The following is a 16,841-nucleotide window of genomic DNA, read 5'->3' as shown; positions in this document are numbered from 1 at the left end:
ACTGGAGCAGGGCAGGACAGGTGCACTTGCCACAGATGTTCCTCACTTGGAGAAGAAAGAAAAAGAATCTAAAATTGACTTTGCCTGGATTTTCCTCCCTGGCATTGCATGGTGCCATGCCCCAGGGCATGAATGCCTTCAGTACAACAAATACATTGCAGTAGATGGCCCTGGGCCACAGCCTGAGCAAGAAAGGTTTTGTCTGCTTCTCAGACATCCTCTGAGATGCCATCTTTGCTCCTTCCCCTCCCCTCCCCTGGGGCTCTCCAATTGTCTGCTTGCTTCCCTCTGACATTTTAGTCCCACAGGAAGCCAGGCTGAAAGCCTCTCTCAAGAGGAGAAGGCAGACTCTGGAAACAGGATGAAATAAGGAATGTGGGAGGCCCATGCTGGCTTCTGTGAGCACAGAACCTCTGCCCTGGGCATTCCCACCTACATAGGAGCCTGTGGTGATTCCCAGGCCCTGGCAGCAGTCCCACACACAGCTAAAGCAAGGAAGCCCTTAGCAATGCCACTGCCCTCGGGGCTCTAGGAGCAGTCCTCATTGGAATGCAGGCCCAGGAGCTCCTCAGCCAAGCTGATGAGCCCGTTTTCTTCCAGGGCAGAGACCAGCCGTGCTATTGTGGCCCTCTTGCCCTCTGACTGGATAAACCTGAGGAGCATCTGGTAGGCCTGCTCGTAGAGTCCCTCTCGCTCGTACTCCAGGGCCAGGCTGTCGATGGCGGGGTCCCGCAGGGCCCGGCAGCCCCTCTGCAGAGAGCGGCCCACTTGCTTCCACTTCTTGGACACCAGCTTGGCAAACTTCTGGTGGTCATCTGGCAGGAGGGTTCTGTTGACTGAAAGGGAGAGAGGGCAGGTGAAACACAGAGCTTTCATCCCAGAACGTCAGGGGTTGGAAGGGACCTCCGAAGCTCAGCCAGTCCAACCCCCTGCCAGAGCAGGGGCGCCTAGAGCAGGGCACACAGCAACACATCCAGGCAGGTCTTGAGTATCTCCAGAGAGGGAGACCCCACAGCCCCCCTGGGCAGCCTGCTCCAGTGTTCTGTCACCCTCACAGTGGAAAAACGTTTCCTCATGTCTCCATGGCACTTCCCCCACTGCCCCTTGTGCTGTCATTGGGCATCCCCCAGCAGAGCCTGGCTCCAGCCTCTGGGCACTCACTGCTCACCTGTTTATAGACATGAATGAGGTCCTCAGGCTCCTCTGCTCCAAGCTGCAGAGCCCTCAGCTCCCTCAGGCTCTGCTCAGCAGGGAGATGTTCCACTCCCCTAACTGTTTCTGTGGCTCTGTGCTGGACTCTTTCAAGCAGTTCCCTGAGGTCCTTCCTGGCCTGAGGGGCCCAGAACTAAACACAACACTGCATGCCTGACTGCTGCAGCTTGGGCCAGACCAGCATTCTGTAGAGCAGGGAGCCTGTTCAGTCTCCACAGCAGGTCACTGCAGTGCTGTGAAGCTGCTCTGCTTGTCCTCTGGTGCTCTGACAGCAGGGCAGCCCTGTGGCTTTGGAGCAGACATGCAGAGCAGCAGGGCTAAAGGGCCTTGCTCCACCATGGGCCTGGGTCATGGACGCATCGCTGCGTGCCCCAACAGCTCCCCAGCACAGGCAAAGGGACAAGCCTCTGGAGTAAGCCTCATCCAAAGGATGTGGAGGGAGAGAAAACTGCTCTGTGTTCTTCCTTTCAGGCAGACCCCAGTACTTAGTTCAATTAAGCCACTCTTCTGGGACTGTGAGGGGAGGGAGAGCCAGGGCTCTCTCTTGGTCAGTTCTTAGCTACTCACCGAACTCTTGTCCCTGAAAGGTGAAGGTGACTTGTGGGGAAAGGGAGCTGCCTGGAGAAGGAGGAAGAGCTGTGGGGCTCAGAGGGATGCAGTCTTTCACAGCCACGTTGTTGTTGATGCTCTGGTGAACAGTCAGGCTCTTGAGGGACTCCTCCAGCTCGCTGATCTCCTCGTCCCGCAGGCGGTCAGGCTGCAAAGCACAGGGCGGCGGTGAGGCGTGCCAGGGGCGCCAGGGGGGCTGAAGAGGATGGGGTCAAGGGAGGAGCATTCAGGCAGCTACAGCAGGAGTTGTACACTGCCCAGATGAGGTGGTCTGATGGAGTTCTGGTTGTAAGTGTGTGAGCCATGTGGCATGAAACGGGCAGTCTCCCCTGCCTGGGTTTCTCCTGTGCAGCACTGAGTGCTTACAGGGTGCACAGAACTGGTCCATGGCTATCTTCAGCAGCCCTCTGCAAGGCTGTACCACAGTGTGGCTTCTCTGCCTTACCCTGCATGAGGGTCAGAGCCAGAGAATAGGATGACCTGATCAAACAGCTCCTGACCACCAAAGCAGGCAGCTGCTGCTCCCTCCTTCCTTGCCCTCTGCCCCTGCATTACTTCTGTCATTTCTGCATCCTCTCCAAGCCAGTGTCTCTCTAAGCAGGAGAAAGCTAGGCTGACCTCCAAAAAGCTGCTCATGAGAAAAGGAGTGAGGAGTGCAAAGGCCAGGGGCAGAGTCAAACCTGGCTAGTGCTCTCAGTGCAGTGTTTAGCTCACAGACAGCTGGCACCCAGCACTGCCCTCAGCCACTGATGGCTGTGCCTCGGGGTCATCTCTCTGACCGTTGCACCATTAGGCAGAGTCAGTTGTGGTGATGTGAGAATAAGCCAATCTCTCCTGTACTCTCAGCAAGCTCAGCAGAGGCAGGGAGCAGCAAGCAGAAGCTGACAGGGTGTGGAGGAGCACAGCTCTGGTCCAGGGCTGAAAGGTTTGCATTTCATTCCCTGGGCTTGAAGAAAAGCAACCTGGCAAAACATACTCTGGTGTGTGAACTTCTGTAGCAGGTGGTGACTGCCTGCTTCTCAGGACCATCTAGAGGGCACCAGAGCTACTAGGTATCCCTAATTCCAACTGGGGAACAAAAGAGGAGGAAGGCACCACGTTTAATCATGTCAAGTGCCTGGGATCTGTAGTGAGATGGCAAGATCTCACTGGCCAACAGGATCACAGAATGGTCTGGGTTGGAAGGGACCTCCAAAGGACATCCAGTCCAACCCCTTCTGCAGTCAGCAAGGACATCCTCAACTAGATCAGGCTGCCCAGAGCCCTGTTGAGCCTCACTTGGAGTATCTCCAGGGATGGGGCCTCAGCCACCTCCCTGGGCAGCCTGTGCCAGAGTTCCACCACCCTCAGAGTAAAGAATCTGTTCCTAACATCCAATCTCAATCTGCTCTTCTCCAGTTTGAGGCCATTGCCCCTGGTCCTGGCACTGCAGGCCTTTGCAAACTGTCTGTCTGCAGCCTTCTTGTAACCCCCTTCAGGTACTGGCAGGCTGCCATTAGGCCTCCCCAGAGCCTCCTCTTCTCCAGGCTGAACACCCCCAGCTCCCTCAGCCTGTCCTCACAGCAGAGCTGCTCCAGCCCCCTGAGGCCCTCCTCTGGACTTGCTCCATCAGGTCCATGTCCTTCCTATACTGAGGGCTCCAGCCCTGGCTGCAGTGCCCAGGTGAGGTCTCAGCAGAGTGCCAGTGCCAGAGTGTGCAATGAGCTTCCCAAGCCCTCTGCTACTGCCCCTCCCTGCTGCCCGGCCTCGCTCCCTCTCCGCTCACCTTCTCCCTGTGGATGCACTCCAGGCAGTGATCCTCATCCTTCAGCATGCTGTCAAGGTGCTCACTGCCAGCCTTCAGCTCTGTCTCCAGAGGCACTGTGCTCGTGGCCAGGGAGAGCTGGAGGTGGCTCTGGAGGGACTTCTGGAGGCTTCCTTCCCGGTAGCTCCGCAGGAAGCGGCGGCAGCTCTCCCGCTTGCAGAACTTGAGCTGCACTATCAGGTGGGGGTGGCTGCAGTGCACTTTGAGCATGTCCACACCACTCATGCTGCCTGTGGAGTCTGGCAGGGAGAAGTGAGCAGAGTCACTAGCCAGGCATGAGACAGACAACCCAGACCCACTCCCATTCACCAAGCCCATGAAGTGTGGTGTCCAACAGAAGCCAGGAGGCAACTATCCCAGCCCTCTTTCTTAGGGGAGGTCAGAAGGCTGAGCTTCCATTTCCTGGGCAGAAATGGTTTTGCTCAACTGGTGGCCCAGGGAAGTTTTACCATAGCTCAGCTCAGTGCTCAGTCAGACCTCTAGCCCTTGTGACTGCTGTCTCATGCAGTGATGAAGGTTCTGGCAAGAGGCTCAGTGTTGCCTCTTCACTTCGTACCTAAAGGCAACTTTTGGCTGGCTCTGAGCCTTCAGCTTATCTCATAAATGGCAAAGGACAGATCCAGCCACAGGAAGTTTAGGCTGCTTGAGACAGGGCCTTGGCTTGCTAAGGTCTTTTGCATGGATAATTCATTCACTGTAAAAATCTAAGCAAGGATAAGCCAGGGATGTACCTCCTGCACTGGTGTGGGAGGAGCATGAGTGGCATGAACAACCTCCTGGCCAAGCTGTCAGCCTTGGACAGCAGCACTTGGAGCCATGGTTTAGTAGCCATGAGGTGTTGGGTGCCAGGTTGGACTTGGTGATCTCTGAGGTCTTTTCCAGCCTTGTTGACTCTATGATTCTATTCTATGAACAACAAGGGTGGTCCAGGCCACCATTCTTCCCTCTCCCAGCAAAATGTGACTTTGCTTAGCTGTGTACATTGCTCTTGTTTTCCACAGGGATTTCAGGTGCTGATGTTGCCATTTCAAAGGCTGTTTCTCTCTCTTTTTTTTTGCAGCAGAGGCCTTGGCTGCACTGCTCCCAGCCCAGAACTGACCTCTTGGCTCCTGACTGCAGGAGGCTGCATACAGGTGCCAGCTCAGACTGGTACTACATCAGGTATTTCTAAACCATGGCTCATGGCATCACTTAGATGTGCCTGGAGGAGACTTCCAAGGCAAAGCAGGCTTGTGTGCTCCACATTAGAGTAGGAGAAGTGACCTGGCATGCAAAATCTAACAGTGGCTTGGTGGGGTTGCATTAGAAAATCTGCCTTGGACTAGATCTGGGACGTGAGGCTAGGCACCTTGGAGCTAATGTAGTCATGCCTGCTTGTATCAGACAAGAACTTGCACTGGTTATCCCTGACAATGAAGAGTGGCTTCTCAAAGCAGAAATCATGTTGCTGTGGTGCTCTGAAGACAGAAGTTACATCTTTGATGGCAGCTGCAATCTTTTCCCCTCTTACACAAGTGGGTTTAAACAAACATTCATAAAGTAGGATAACTCACAGGACAGCTGGAGTTGGATAGAAGCCCAGGAAGCCTTTAACCCAGCCTCCCATGCAAAGCATGGGTCACCTCTGAGGTCAGGCCATGTTGCTCAGGGTTTTATCCTGTCTGGTTTTGAAAGCCCCATCCCTGGAGGCTTCTAAGGCCAGGCTGGATGTGGCTGTGAGCAACCTGATCTAGTGTGAGGTGTCCCTGCCCTTGGCAGGGGGGTTGAAACTGGATGATCCTTGAGGTCCGTTCCAACCCTGACAAGTCTATGATTCTATGGAGAATAGAATAAGAATAGAATCAACCAGGTTGGAAAAGACCTTTGAGATCATCCAGTCCAACCTCTCCCCCAGCACCATCTGATCAACTCAACCATGGCACCAAGCACCCATCCAGGCTCTTCCTAAACACCTCCAGTGACTCCACCACCTCCCTGGGCAGCCCATTCCAGTGGGCACTCACTCACAGTTGCTCTGGGCAGCTGCTTGACTCTCCTGGTAGGGAAGATGTTTGTCCTTGCATCTGATGTCTGCCTCTCTTGTTTCAATTTGTGCCTGCTGCCTCTCGTTCCCCATGTGCCACTGTGAAGAGTGTGGCTCCAGCTCCACCTCCCTGTAGGCTGTTGGCAGTTCCCCTTCTCTTCTCCAGGCTGAACAGGTCCAGCCTCTCAGGCTCTCCTCACAGGACTTCAGCCCCCACCCAGCTTGGTGGAGCTTTGCCCAACTTACTTCACTTCATTGTCTTAAACAGAGCGAGCACCAGCTCTCCTTACCCCTGGAGTGTGAGATTAAAGAAGGGCAGGGTGCTGTGTGGACAGAGGAGGCAGTGTGCCAAGCTGCCAGAGAGGATGGGTACCTGCTAGTGCCAGCTTCAGGGCCTTGAAGATGCTGGGCCTCTTCTGGGAGCTTTCGTAGAGAGCCGGCAGAGCGACGCCGGTGCAGGTGGACTGGAGGAAGAGGTAAGCGCTGCCGATCCAGGAGGAGGAGCTGCCTGCCATCTTCAGCACCCTGCAGAACCACACAGGTGAGCTGTCTGATGCCAGCTGAGTGCTTACAGCTGCACTATGCCCGAGCATGGCAGGCCCTGGGGGATTTAGCCCTCTTTGCTAGGGGAGGTGGCGATGTCCTTGCAGCAAGCGTAACCCCCGGGCAGTCGAGAGCTCTGTGGAGCACGGCACAGAGGGACGTGGTGTCCCAAGGACTTGGCAGCTCACAGAGCTCTGCTTTCATTTGCCCTTGGAGTCTGTTCATTTCATAGTTCAAAGGGACACTGAAGCAGAGTTTCAGTCCTGTGTCTCTGCCCAGCCAAGCTGGCAAAGGCTAAAGACACACAGCTGGGGTTCTCCATGGAGCATCCCAGCAGTCCAGGTTCTGGCATGTTCATGTGGACTGAAGCCCAGCTATAGGCAGAGTTTTACCCTGAGTCCCCTGGTTGGCCTCACCAGAGGATATGCTACAGACCCCAGGGCTCACCACAGCAGGACACTGTGTTACCCCTCTGCTATAGCAGCTCATTTACTGCTCTTCCCCTGCCGTTCACCTCCCGCAGCAATGCACCTGGAAGGCAGCACATCCGTTCTCTCTTCTCACACCCACTGCTCACTGCCCAGCTACAGCAACACTTCCATCTACCACAGCTGCACCCAACTTGGATCCCAAGGCAATGACCAACCAGAACATCTTCCAGACCACAGGTACTCAGAATGGAAAAGCTCTGCTAGACTGGGCAATGCCAGACTGAGCTGTGACGGCTGGAGAGCGTGTATCTGGCAGCCCAGGAGACAGCCATGGCCACCTCTCCTTTCTGGTGCATACACAAACTGTCAGGGCATGTCTGTGGGCTGGACAGCACAAGCCTCTTGAAGCTGTTCCCACAGAGAGTGGTGCTTGGAGCCAGCCCTTCCATCACATCCTCCTCCTCATTTGTAATGTAGGGCTTTTGGCTCAGCCCCAGTATCAAGTCCTGCCCCCTCTCTAACTATTTGCTTGCTCCTCTCACACCATCAGCTGCCTCCCCACAGGCATCCTTTCCTTCCTGCTTTCTGCACTCTTGCTCAACCTCACCATCAATCCCACAGCTGCCAAGCACTGGCTTGACAGGATGAGTGCTGGCCACAACAGTGTCCTTCTCTTCAGATGTCCCTTATGTTGTGCATGTGAAGGTCTTCTGTCACCAGGGGCTGCCAGATCAAGAGTGATGACCTCCCCTTCACAGGCTGTCCTGCAGGTGGTAGCTGGGGCTGGGAACCATTTCCATCCCTTGCAGCACATCAAACAGGGGCACTGTATAACCTTGAACTGTGCCCAGCACAGAAGCCTTTCACTTGCTCAGAAATACAGGAAATCACCAGGAAATCATAAAATTGAGACTGAATTCAGAGTTCAAGGAGTGCCTGTGGGATGCAGGAGTGCTGCCAGTCCATGGGCTCCTGCATCACACAGGCCTCACAGACAAGCATCTCGGAAAGGAGAATGCATTGCTGCTGCAGTCTGAGCCTCCAAGCAGCAGGCAGTGTGGGAGCTGGGCACACATCTAGCATCTTGCAGGAGGAGAGTGATGGAATCTGAGTAACAGCTTGGGAAATGTCAGACACGAGTTAATTAAAAGATTTAACCCCTGGGACAATTTGTCTTTTGCAGAGCTGCCCACCAGCACAGAGGCACGTGAAGCACCAGAACCCTCTTTCACCTGCAGGGACCGTGCTGTGCCTGCACCCCTTCCCCACACAGGCCAGGCTCCTGCTCCTCACCACCTGCCTGCTTCCACTCAGCAGCGCTGGGGAAGCTGGAAACCACACCAGGCTTCCAGGTAAGGAGGAGCCCTTTGCTCTTGTGCCCCTCTGGTCTTACCCCAGCTTTCCAGCCCGAGCAGTGGGGACCAGCAGCTGTGGGTCTAGTTAGCAGCCCAGCCGTTGTGGGATGCTCTAGGAAACCAACCCCAGGCACTGTATAACCAGGGAATGAGTAAATAGAGTGTAACTGAGTGCGGGATGAGCCATCGCTGCCTTTCTCCCGACCTTTGGCACGGCTCGGGCTGCTCCTGATGCTCGGTTCCTGTAACCGAACTGGGGCAGGGCCGGGGGAAGGGGCTGCCTTTATTTCAGGGGAGAGGAGCTGGGAGGGAGATGGCTCCGGGCACCGCCGTGCCCGCCGCGGTGACAGCGCCCTTGACCCGCTGCCGGGATGCCCCTCCGGGCTGCGGCGCCGGGGGCTGCTGACCCGCCCCGTGAGCGCCCCGGCCCCGTCGTCCCGCCGGCGGGGCAGCACCCGGGGGCCGGCGGGGCAGCACCCGGGGGTCGGCGGGGCTCGCTGCCAGCCCTGCCCTGCCCGGCCCAGCCCCCGCGGGACGCGCCCGGCACGGCGCACGGCGCCCGCCGCCCCCAGCCCCACGTCCCCCCCCGACCCCCGCCGCCCCGTGCGCCAGCCCGCGGCTGCCTGAGCCCCGTCCGGCGGCTCCGGGCGGCTTTACCTCCTGCCGCCGCCGCCGCCCGGCCTCGCCGCCGCCGCTGCCACTTCCGCCTCTGCGCGGCAGCGCCAGCGGCTCCGCTCCGCGCCGCGGCAGGCGGGCCCCGGGGAGCCGCCGGGAGTGCCGGCCGAGGGGGCTGGACGGAACGGAACGCGCCCGGGGCGCCCTCGCCGCAGCACGGCTGGTGGCTCCGGCGGCAGCTGGGCCCCGCTCGTCCGCCTGGCCACTCGTGTCGGTGAGGGTGCGGGGGGTGCTGTGCCTTGAGATACGCGTGGTGAGGCTGTCCCGGGTGCCCCGGGCGGGGGGCTATGCAGGGTGCCCTGCTGGTGGTGGATAGGGGGTGCTGGTGGAGCCGAGTGTGTGTAGATACAGCGTGGTCAGCCCTGCCCCGTTCGGAGGGCTCAAGAGCTGCCGCTTGCTGGCACCAGCAGTACGTCCCTGGTCCTTCAGGGATGGAGGAGAGCAGGGTTGGTTCAACGCCCTGCGTGGCTTGTGGCTGGTAGCACCACAAGGCTGGTGCATCCCCGGGTGGCACTCATCAGCTTCCCCCCATGGCTCTGCTAATGAGAGTGAAGGAGGACTGGTTGGGTTAGTGATAGCTCAGCAGTAGAGGAGGCGAATTTCTTACCCCCTCCCTTCCCTGGAGCTCGTGGGAGAGGTGTCCCGCGGTGACTTGAGGCACACAGTAACTGTTGGCTTGTGCAAGCTCTCCAGGGAGGTGAACCTCGCAAACAGAAATGGGAACCATTGGGAAATGGTTTCTCAGCAGAACTGAAACAAGTCCCTGAAGGGGTGCATCCGAGCTGGCTCTCCTCTGTATCTGGTCTGCAGAGTGGGGTCCTGGCAGGCAGGCAGCACCCACAGTCCCCACCAGAGTCAGCAGGCCTGGTGGTGCCAGCACTTCTGCAAACTGGGTAGTGTGAACCCAGAGCCCCCAATCTTCCCTGCTCCCAGAGCCGGCTGGGAGCCCCAGGGGGAGTAGCTGGGAGCACCACCCTTCCATGGCCTCCAACCTTTCCTCCTTGAAGCTTATCTGTCAACTGTGTATTGAGAGGATAGAAAAGGGCAGCTGGGACCTGAGCTTCTCTTCCTCTAGGCCTTGCTGAGCGTGTGCTTTCAGGGAGCATCCCGTGGGGGGAAATCAGAGTGCTTGATAAGCACGTGGGGTTTCACCCTGGGGTTTCCTGCTTGGGAAGTCAAGCTGCCAGCGAGGGGAGGGGCTGCTGCCCACAGTTTGGGTGTCAGGATGCAATGGTGAGTCTGCTGGGATGGGACAGGCTGCCCTGAGCCTGGCAGCACGGCAGAGGCAGTGCAGGGAAGCAGGGTGCCAGTAACTGGGAGGATAAAGGGTGCTGGAGGAGGAGGAGGGCTGTCCATCTGTGTGCTCCCTAGCAGCATGGTGCAACATCTCACTCCCACCCTGTGGGCAGGGAGGGCCTCTCTCCCTGGCCTCTCTCCCTGGCCTCTCTCCCAGCTGTTGTTATTTTTGTCACCTCCTCCTCCTCTGCTCCTCCCTCCGGGGTGCTGGGGGCCACAGGCAGGCCCAGGGGAAGGCTCTGCTCCCAGAGGTAAGTGGAACTGGAGGGGGTGTTGTGGCAGGGGGCTTCCCCTGCTCCTCGGCTCGCAGGCCGTGCTGGGCATCTTGCCAAGCACAGCACAGTTCCTGTTTGGACTGGGGCTGCTCACTCTCAGCTACCTTCTGCCTGGCTTCCTTGGGGCCTGCCCTGCAGAGAGCTGAGGAGGCTGGGCACAGCCAGCAGTGCTTACGTGGTGACTGAAGTGCAGAGATCCTAGATGGCTCAGGAGGGCTGCTCCAAACCAGGCTGTCCTTGCCAGGGCAGGCAGGCAGGGTGGACCTGGGCCAGCTCCCAGCGTTCACAGAGCAGGAACTGTGCTCCTTCCTGACTCACAGCAGTGCTGTTACTTAAAGTAACAGTCAGAATGTTGCCTTTCTACACATTGTCCTGCTCTCAGGCCATGGTTTTCAGCTCTTCCTCAGCTGGAAGTGCCTTCTTTCTTTCTAAGAGAGTCAGATGGCCACAGGAAGCTGAGCACTGGAGGGTTCATAGAATCCTGGAATCACCTGGTTGGAAGAGATCATCAAGTCCAGCCGTGACCACTGTAACCAAGCCAAGTGCTGGGTCACAGCAACCCCATGCTCCAGGCTTGGGCCAAAATGGATGGAGAGCTGGCCAGCAGAAAAGGACCTTGGGGAGCTGGCTGACAGCTGGCTGAAGATGGACCAGCAGGGTGCCTAGGTGGCCCAGAAGGCCACCAGCATCCTGGCTTGGATCAGAAATAGTGTGGCCAGCAGAACCAGGGCAGGGATGTGCTCAGCACTGGCGAGGCTGCACCTCAAATACTGGGTTCAGTTTTGGGCCCTTCACTCCAAGAAGGACATTCAGGGGCTGGAGCATGTCCAGGGAGGGGCAATGAAGCTGGTGAAGGGTCTGGAGAGCAGGGCTTGGTGAGGAGCAGCTGAGGGAGCTGGAGGTGTTTAGTCTGGAGAAGAGGAGGCTGAGGGGAGACCTCCTTGCTCCCTACAACTCCCTTGAAAGAAGGCTGGAGCGAGGTGGGGGTTGGTCTCTTCTAGTGTCAGGTGACAGAATGAGAGGAAATAGCCTGAAATTGTGCTGGTTGGAGATGAGGAAAAACCTTTCCTGCAGGAGTGGTCAGTGAGTGGAGCAGGCTGCCCAGGGAGGTGGTGCAGTCACTGTCCTGGAGGTGTGCAGATGTGTGGACATGGTGCTTTGGGACGTGGTGTAGTGAACACGGTGGTGGTGGGTTGGTGGTTGGACAGCATGATCTCAGAGGGTTTTTCCCACCCAGGCAGTGCTGTGATTTCTCTGAACACAGCTGTTAGACCATGTCCCTGAGCTCCTCATCCAAACGTCTTTGAAACACCTCCAGAGGTGGTGAGTGCGCCACTTCCCTGGGCAGCCTGCTCATGCAGGGCAAAGAGCAGCTGGGCGTTCTGGCAGCGTGAGAAGTAGGTGAAAGCAGAAGAGCAAGGCTGGAGCTGTCAAGGTGATTGTCAGGAAACAGCAGCAGGCAGTGAGTTCCCAGGGAGGAAGCAGGACTGTATCACTTGGCTGCTGTGGCTGGGTGGAAGGGGGTTGCTGCCGATGCGATGGCAGATAAGATAGGACAGCCCTGTGCCGCTGCCACCTCGCCCTGAAAGCATCAGCCATGCTTCACAGCAGTGTCTTCTAGAAAGCTCTGCAGCTGCATTCCTGGCTGCATGCTGCTCTCTGCATCTCTGCTCCAGGCCTGCTTTGTGTTTCTCAACCCTTTCCCCGCTTCAGGGCTGTCTAGAAGCACAGGTTTGCACTGAGATGAAACCTGCAGTGCAGAGCTGGTGCTGTGATTCCAGGGTCTGGGGCTTCACAAGCAAGAGAATAGAATAGAATAGAATTAACCAGGTTGGAAAAGACCTTTCAGGTCATCAAGCCCAACCTCTCACCCAGCACCATCTGATCAACTGAACCATGGCACCAAGCACCCATCCAGGCTCTTCCTAAACACCTCCAGGGATGGGGACTCCACCACATCCCTGGGCAGCACATCCCCATGGCCAATCTCTCTTGCTGGGAAGAACTTCTTCCTAACATCCAGGCTGAACCTCCTGTTGGTTCCCATGAGAGGCTGAGCACATTGTGCTTCCCCATTTCAAAGTCAGACCTGTATACAAATGCTTCTGAGAGCTGGAGGCACAGGAATGCATCCATTTTCCCCTCACCTCATCACAGGCAAGGCCCACTGTCATTAAGCTAAAGGTTTCTACTGCAGGCTTTCTGTTCCTCTCTCAGTGAAAGGTGGGGCTGGGGGCTGTTCTCTGTGCAGAGCTGCTGCTTGCAGAGAGGCTTTTCCTCCCTCCAGGCTGAGAAATCTGGCTCAGCTCTTTGAACAGCAGTGCAGCAGGACTAGAAAACTCCCTTGGATTTCTATTACTCAGAGCAGGAAAACCTCACTGCAGGGGGGGAAAAATGCACTTTCCCCTCCCCCAAATCTGTGGTCTGTAAGTGTTGAAAAATTGGATACAAACTTGAGCATAAGAAGGTTTCACCTCAGCATGAGAAGAAACTTCTTTACAGTGAGGGAGCTGGAGCCCTGGAGCAGGCTGCCCAGGGGGGTTGTGGAGTCTCCTGCTCTGGACACATTCACAACCCTACCTGGATGCATTCCTGTGTGGACTGCCCTGGGTGACCCTGCTTTGGCAGGGGGTTGGACTGGATGATCTCTGGAGGTCCCTTCCAACCTCTAATGTACTGTGAAAAGTATCATCCCCTGGCACAGCTTGAGACTGTGTCCTCTTGTTCTGGTGCTGGGTGCCTGGGAGAAGAGACCAACCCCCAGCTGGCTGCAAGCTCCCTTCAGGGAGCTGTAGACTGCAAGAAGGTCTCCTTAGGACTGATGGAAAACACCAAACTGTGGCAAAGAGTTGGCCAACAGATTTTGCTCAGCTGTGTGTTGCAGTTGAAGATTTGGTGGTGTTTCAAGTCTGAAACATGGTTGAGCTCCTCTGAGTTGTTGCTGACCCCTGATGCGATTGTCTCTCTGTTCTGTGTGTGGGTGCTGTTCTGAACAGGCACCTCTGAGAATGAACAGCTGCTTTGGAAGCTTTTCCCCTTATTTCAACCTGATTGAATGGGCAAAATGCCTGCTCCAGAGCTGTGGAACTCCATCCCAGAAGAAATCCTCATCCAGATCTTCCACTACCTTCCTCTTCGAGACAGATACGCAGCCTTCTGTGTGTGCCGGCAGTGGGCTGCGGCCATCTCTTCCTGCGCCGTCTGGCGTTTCACAGAGGTCAGGTAAGAGGAGAGGCTTCTGATGTCTGAGCACCTCTGCAGGCATCATGAGAGCCTGGTCTGCAGCAGCTCTTAACACCTGAACACACCTCTGCAGAGGGACCTGGACAGGCTGGGCAGAAGGGCAGAGGCCAAGGGCAGGAGACTGAACACATCCAAGTGCCAGGGGCTGCACTTTGGCCACAGCAACCCCAGGCAGTGCTGCAGGCTGGGGGCAGAGTGGCTGAGAGCAGCCAGGCAGAGAGGGACCTGGGGGGACTGGGTGATAGCAGCTGAACAGGAGCCAGCAGTGTGCCCAGGGGGCCAAGAAGGCCAAGGGCATCCTGGCCTGCATCAGGAAGAGTGTGGCCAGCAGGAGCAGGGAGCTCATTGTGCCCTGTGCTCAGCACTGCTCAGGCCACACCTGGAGTCCTGTGTCCAGTTCTGGGCTCCTCAGGTCAGGAAAGAGGTTGAGCTGCTGGAAGGTGTCCAGAGAAGGGCAACAAAGCTGGGGAGGGGTCTGGAGCACAGCCCTGTGAGGAGAGGCTGTGCTTGAGGCCTCTCCCCAGCCTCATTGCCCTTCCCTGGACTCATTCAAGTATCTCAATGTCCTTCTTAAACTGAGGGGCCCAGAACTGGACACAGGACTCAAGCCTGAGGTGTCTCAGCCTTAGCCTGAGGTCTCTCAGCCCTCAGTGACTGGCCCTCCAGTGGCTCTGCAGGCACCAGGTGAGAGGAGGCAGCTGGGGAGGCTGTTGATGTTGGCAGGAGCACGAGGCATGGAGACTATCTGCTCTGTGCTCAGCGTTCACACTGCCTAGGAGTTTGTTTTCCCCTTGCAGCTGTGATTCAGAGGATGAGGAGGGCATGCTGCAGAGGCTCCCCCAGTTCCTCGGCCAAATCCGACACCTGAAGATTGCCTTTGACCAGTCCAAGGAGGTCAACCGGAGGGGCGTGGTGCGCCTCTTGGACGCCTTGGCCAAACAGAAGCACCAGCTGCAGGAGCTGTGCCTGGTGTGCCACGGGGAGAACCCCTACTTCTGCGCTGGCCAGGACATCCTGCAGGGCATAAGGGCTTTGTGTGCCGCTCGGAACCAGGGGGCCCTGCGGCACCTGGACTTCCGGAAGCTGCCCTTCACTCTGGACGGGCAGCTGGTGGAGCTGCTGGCTGCCGCCAACCCCCGGCTGCAGAGCTTCTTCATCAACAACCGCACCCTGGTGTGCAACGTGCCCCCAGACGCCGTCAGGAAGGTCCTGAGAGCCTGCCCCAGGCTCTCAGCCTTGGGGGTTTACTATGCCAGCTTGTCTGCTGCTGTGTTCCAGGAGCTGCTGGAGCCCAGCCGAGCAGCCTTCGCCCACCTGGACCTCTTCTGCGGGCGCCTGGACAAGTACGCCTCCGTCATCTCGGCGGAGCTCTGGGCTGCTGTGAGCCAAAGGCATCCTCAGCTCTGCGTGGACCTGGAGTTTGACCATACAGTCCCTGCCTGCAAGATCCCCCAGATCCTGAAGCCCACCATCCCTGTGAGCACGCTGCAGCTCAACACCCATAATTACATGGTAAGCCAGGTCAGCTTTGTCACCTGCAGCTACAGCAGCACGTTAAAGAAGCTGACTCTGCAAACCACCTCCTCGGAGAGCCTGAATTCTTCGCTGGTAGCTCTGGCCAAGCGGTGCAGGAATCTGCTGGAGATCCACTGCTACTGTGTGGTCAGCCAGGAGGTGGTGGAAGCCTTCCTCACACACTGCCCCAGGCTCAAGCAATACACTCTGAAGGTCACCAAGGAGCGGCACCCCTGGAAACCAGCAAGAGTTGTTCGGCGCCCAGCTCCTGCTGACCTCCTGAGGAAGCCGTTGGGCTCTGCCAGGTGAGAGTCAGGGCTGCCAGGAGGATGCTGCCAAAGGCCCTCTGCACTCCCTGCAAACTTGCTGTCCCACCAGCCCTGGCTCTTGTGATGCCCACCTGTTCTGCAGACCAAGCATTTACACTCCAGCATGAGAAAGGCTTCTGCAGAGGAGTGAATTGCTCTCTTTGGGGATTTTTTGCCCACTCCCTCCTCTGTAGGAGTGTGTGGGGCAGGCCTTTTTCCTTCTCTCTTGCTTTATCTAACAGTGACACTGAGTTTGCCCTTTGCAGGTTTTTACTGAGGGCCTCAGAGAACTTCAGTTGTGATTTTTACACTTAAAAGAAAGATCTCCAAGTCAAGCTCCCTGGGGCAGGTGCCCAGCAGCCCCTTAAACAGGCAGTGGCAGCTTCAGTGCAGCTGCTTTCTGCCCAGGGGGGTAGTGTGGCTGTGCAGATTCAGGGAGCTGCAGCCATCAGCTGTGGGAAATCCATCAGCTGGATCCATCCAGGGTTAGATCCATCCAAGGTTAGATCCATCTGACCTTGGTGGTTCCTCTCCTGGCATTGCAGTGATGGAGAGCTCAGCTGTTCCCCAGTTGTCAGGTAACTTACAGCTTGGATAGGAAAGGAGCTGTTAGAAAGGACAAGCAGGAGGAAGAGTCACACAGTAGCAATAAAAGGCCCCTGGCCTGCACACTGCCTTCTCCATCCTCTCTGTGCTTTGCTCAGGAAGGCAAATCCCCAGGTCCCAGTTGGAATCCCTTTAGCAAAGTCCTTTGCTTTTGTTACATTGTTAGGATGTCCTGGGAGAATGGAGAGTGTGGGCAGCCCGTGCAGCACAGGCAGGTCACCCTGCAGCTGAAGTAGGCTGTTGGTGTGGGGGCACCCAAGGGGTTTGGTGAGCATTGTTTGAAGAGCAGTTTCCAAGCTGAAATGAGCCTGGCATAAATCTGCACTGTGAGCACCTCTTCAGGGCCATCTGAAGCACTACTTGTAACAATAATAAAGCAGCTCGTGGTCTGGAGTCTGTGCAGCTGTTTTTGTCACCCTCTCCCCTCACTCAAGACCCAAATGGTTGCCCCTGACAAGTAACACCACAGATGTGGCAGGAATTGGCCAGCAGGAGCAGGGAGCTCATCCTGCCCTGTGCTCAGCACTGCTCAGGCCACACCTGGAGTTCTGTGTCCAGCTCTGGGCTCCTCAGGTCAGGAAAGAGGTTGAGCTGCTGGAAGGTGTCCAGAGAAGGGCAGCAAAGCTGGGGAGGGGTCTGGGGCACAGCCCTGTGAGGAGAGGCTGGGGGAGCTGGGGCTGGGCACGGCTGCCTGCGCTGCCCTCCCCGCGGGAGGTGTGCAGCACGTGTTGCCTTTGCATGACGCTGCGGGATTTATTCACAGCCCGGCGAGAGCGGCTGCAGTGCACTTTCATTCTGGGCATTGTTCTCTGGGGCTGGTGATGCCATCCCATTGTGCTGAGTTTTGAAGAGTGTGAGCAGCACTGCTGATGTGACTCCCTGGGAGCAGACTTGCCGCTGGCCCCGGGATAAAATTGGGCGGTTCGCTCCCCTCCGCAGGCCGGGC

At 57.2% G+C, this 16,841-nt stretch overlaps 2 protein-coding genes across 2 annotated transcripts; one reads left to right on the top strand and one right to left on the bottom strand.

Annotated features, from left to right (window-relative positions):
• Positions 1-384: 384 nt before the first annotated feature.
• On the bottom strand, positions 385-8,731 carry TRADD (TNFRSF1A associated via death domain). Its single transcript, XM_054170096.1, has 5 exons — positions 8,635-8,731; positions 6,022-6,173; positions 3,587-3,864; positions 1,780-1,969; positions 385-836 (listed from the first exon to the last, which is right to left on the bottom strand). Exons 2-5 carry the CDS (start codon positions 6,161-6,163, stop codon positions 529-531), a joined length of 918 nt encoding a protein of 305 aa, XP_054026071.1. The 5' UTR covers positions 6,164-6,173; positions 8,635-8,731; the 3' UTR covers positions 385-528.
• A 4,500-nt stretch (positions 8,732-13,231) lies between these two features.
• On the top strand, positions 13,232-15,429 carry FBXL8 (F-box and leucine rich repeat protein 8). The gene is made up of 2 exons (XM_009899169.2): positions 13,232-13,445; positions 14,264-15,429. Exons 1-2 carry the CDS (start codon positions 13,279-13,281, stop codon positions 15,288-15,290), a joined length of 1,194 nt encoding a protein of 397 aa, XP_009897471.2. The 5' UTR covers positions 13,232-13,278; the 3' UTR covers positions 15,291-15,429.
• The last annotated feature ends 1,412 nt before the right edge of the window (positions 15,430-16,841 follow it).

The sequence above is a fragment of the Dryobates pubescens genome, chromosome 19 (assembly GCF_014839835.1).
Source record: "Dryobates pubescens isolate bDryPub1 chromosome 19, bDryPub1.pri, whole genome shotgun sequence".
In the NCBI taxonomy this organism is placed as follows: Eukaryota; Metazoa; Chordata; class Aves; order Piciformes; family Picidae; genus Dryobates; species Dryobates pubescens.
Note: the sequence above shows the minus strand (reverse complement) of the source record. Positions and strands in the feature narration are given on the sequence as shown.

Bases quoted from the DNA above. Each gene is read 5' to 3' on its own strand.
- TRADD (XM_054170096.1), bottom strand. From the start codon at position 6,163: ATGGCAGGCAGCTCCTCCTCCTGGATCGGCAGCGCTTACCTCTTCCTC. The intron at 3,865-6,021 runs GTACCCATCCTC...TCTCCCTGCCAG, and splicing joins CCTGAAGCTGGCACTAGCAG to ACTCCACAGGCAGCATGAGT. The intron at 1,970-3,586 runs GTGAGCGGAGAG...TGTGCTTTGCAG, and splicing joins AGTGCATCCACAGGGAGAAG to CCTGACCGCCTGCGGGACGA.
- FBXL8 (XM_009899169.2), top strand. From the start codon at position 13,279: ATGGGCAAAATGCCTGCTCCAGAGCTGTGGAACTCCATCCCAGAAGAA. The intron at 13,446-14,263 runs GTAAGAGGAGAG...TTCCCCTTGCAG, and splicing joins TGGCGTTTCACAGAGGTCAG to CTGTGATTCAGAGGATGAGG.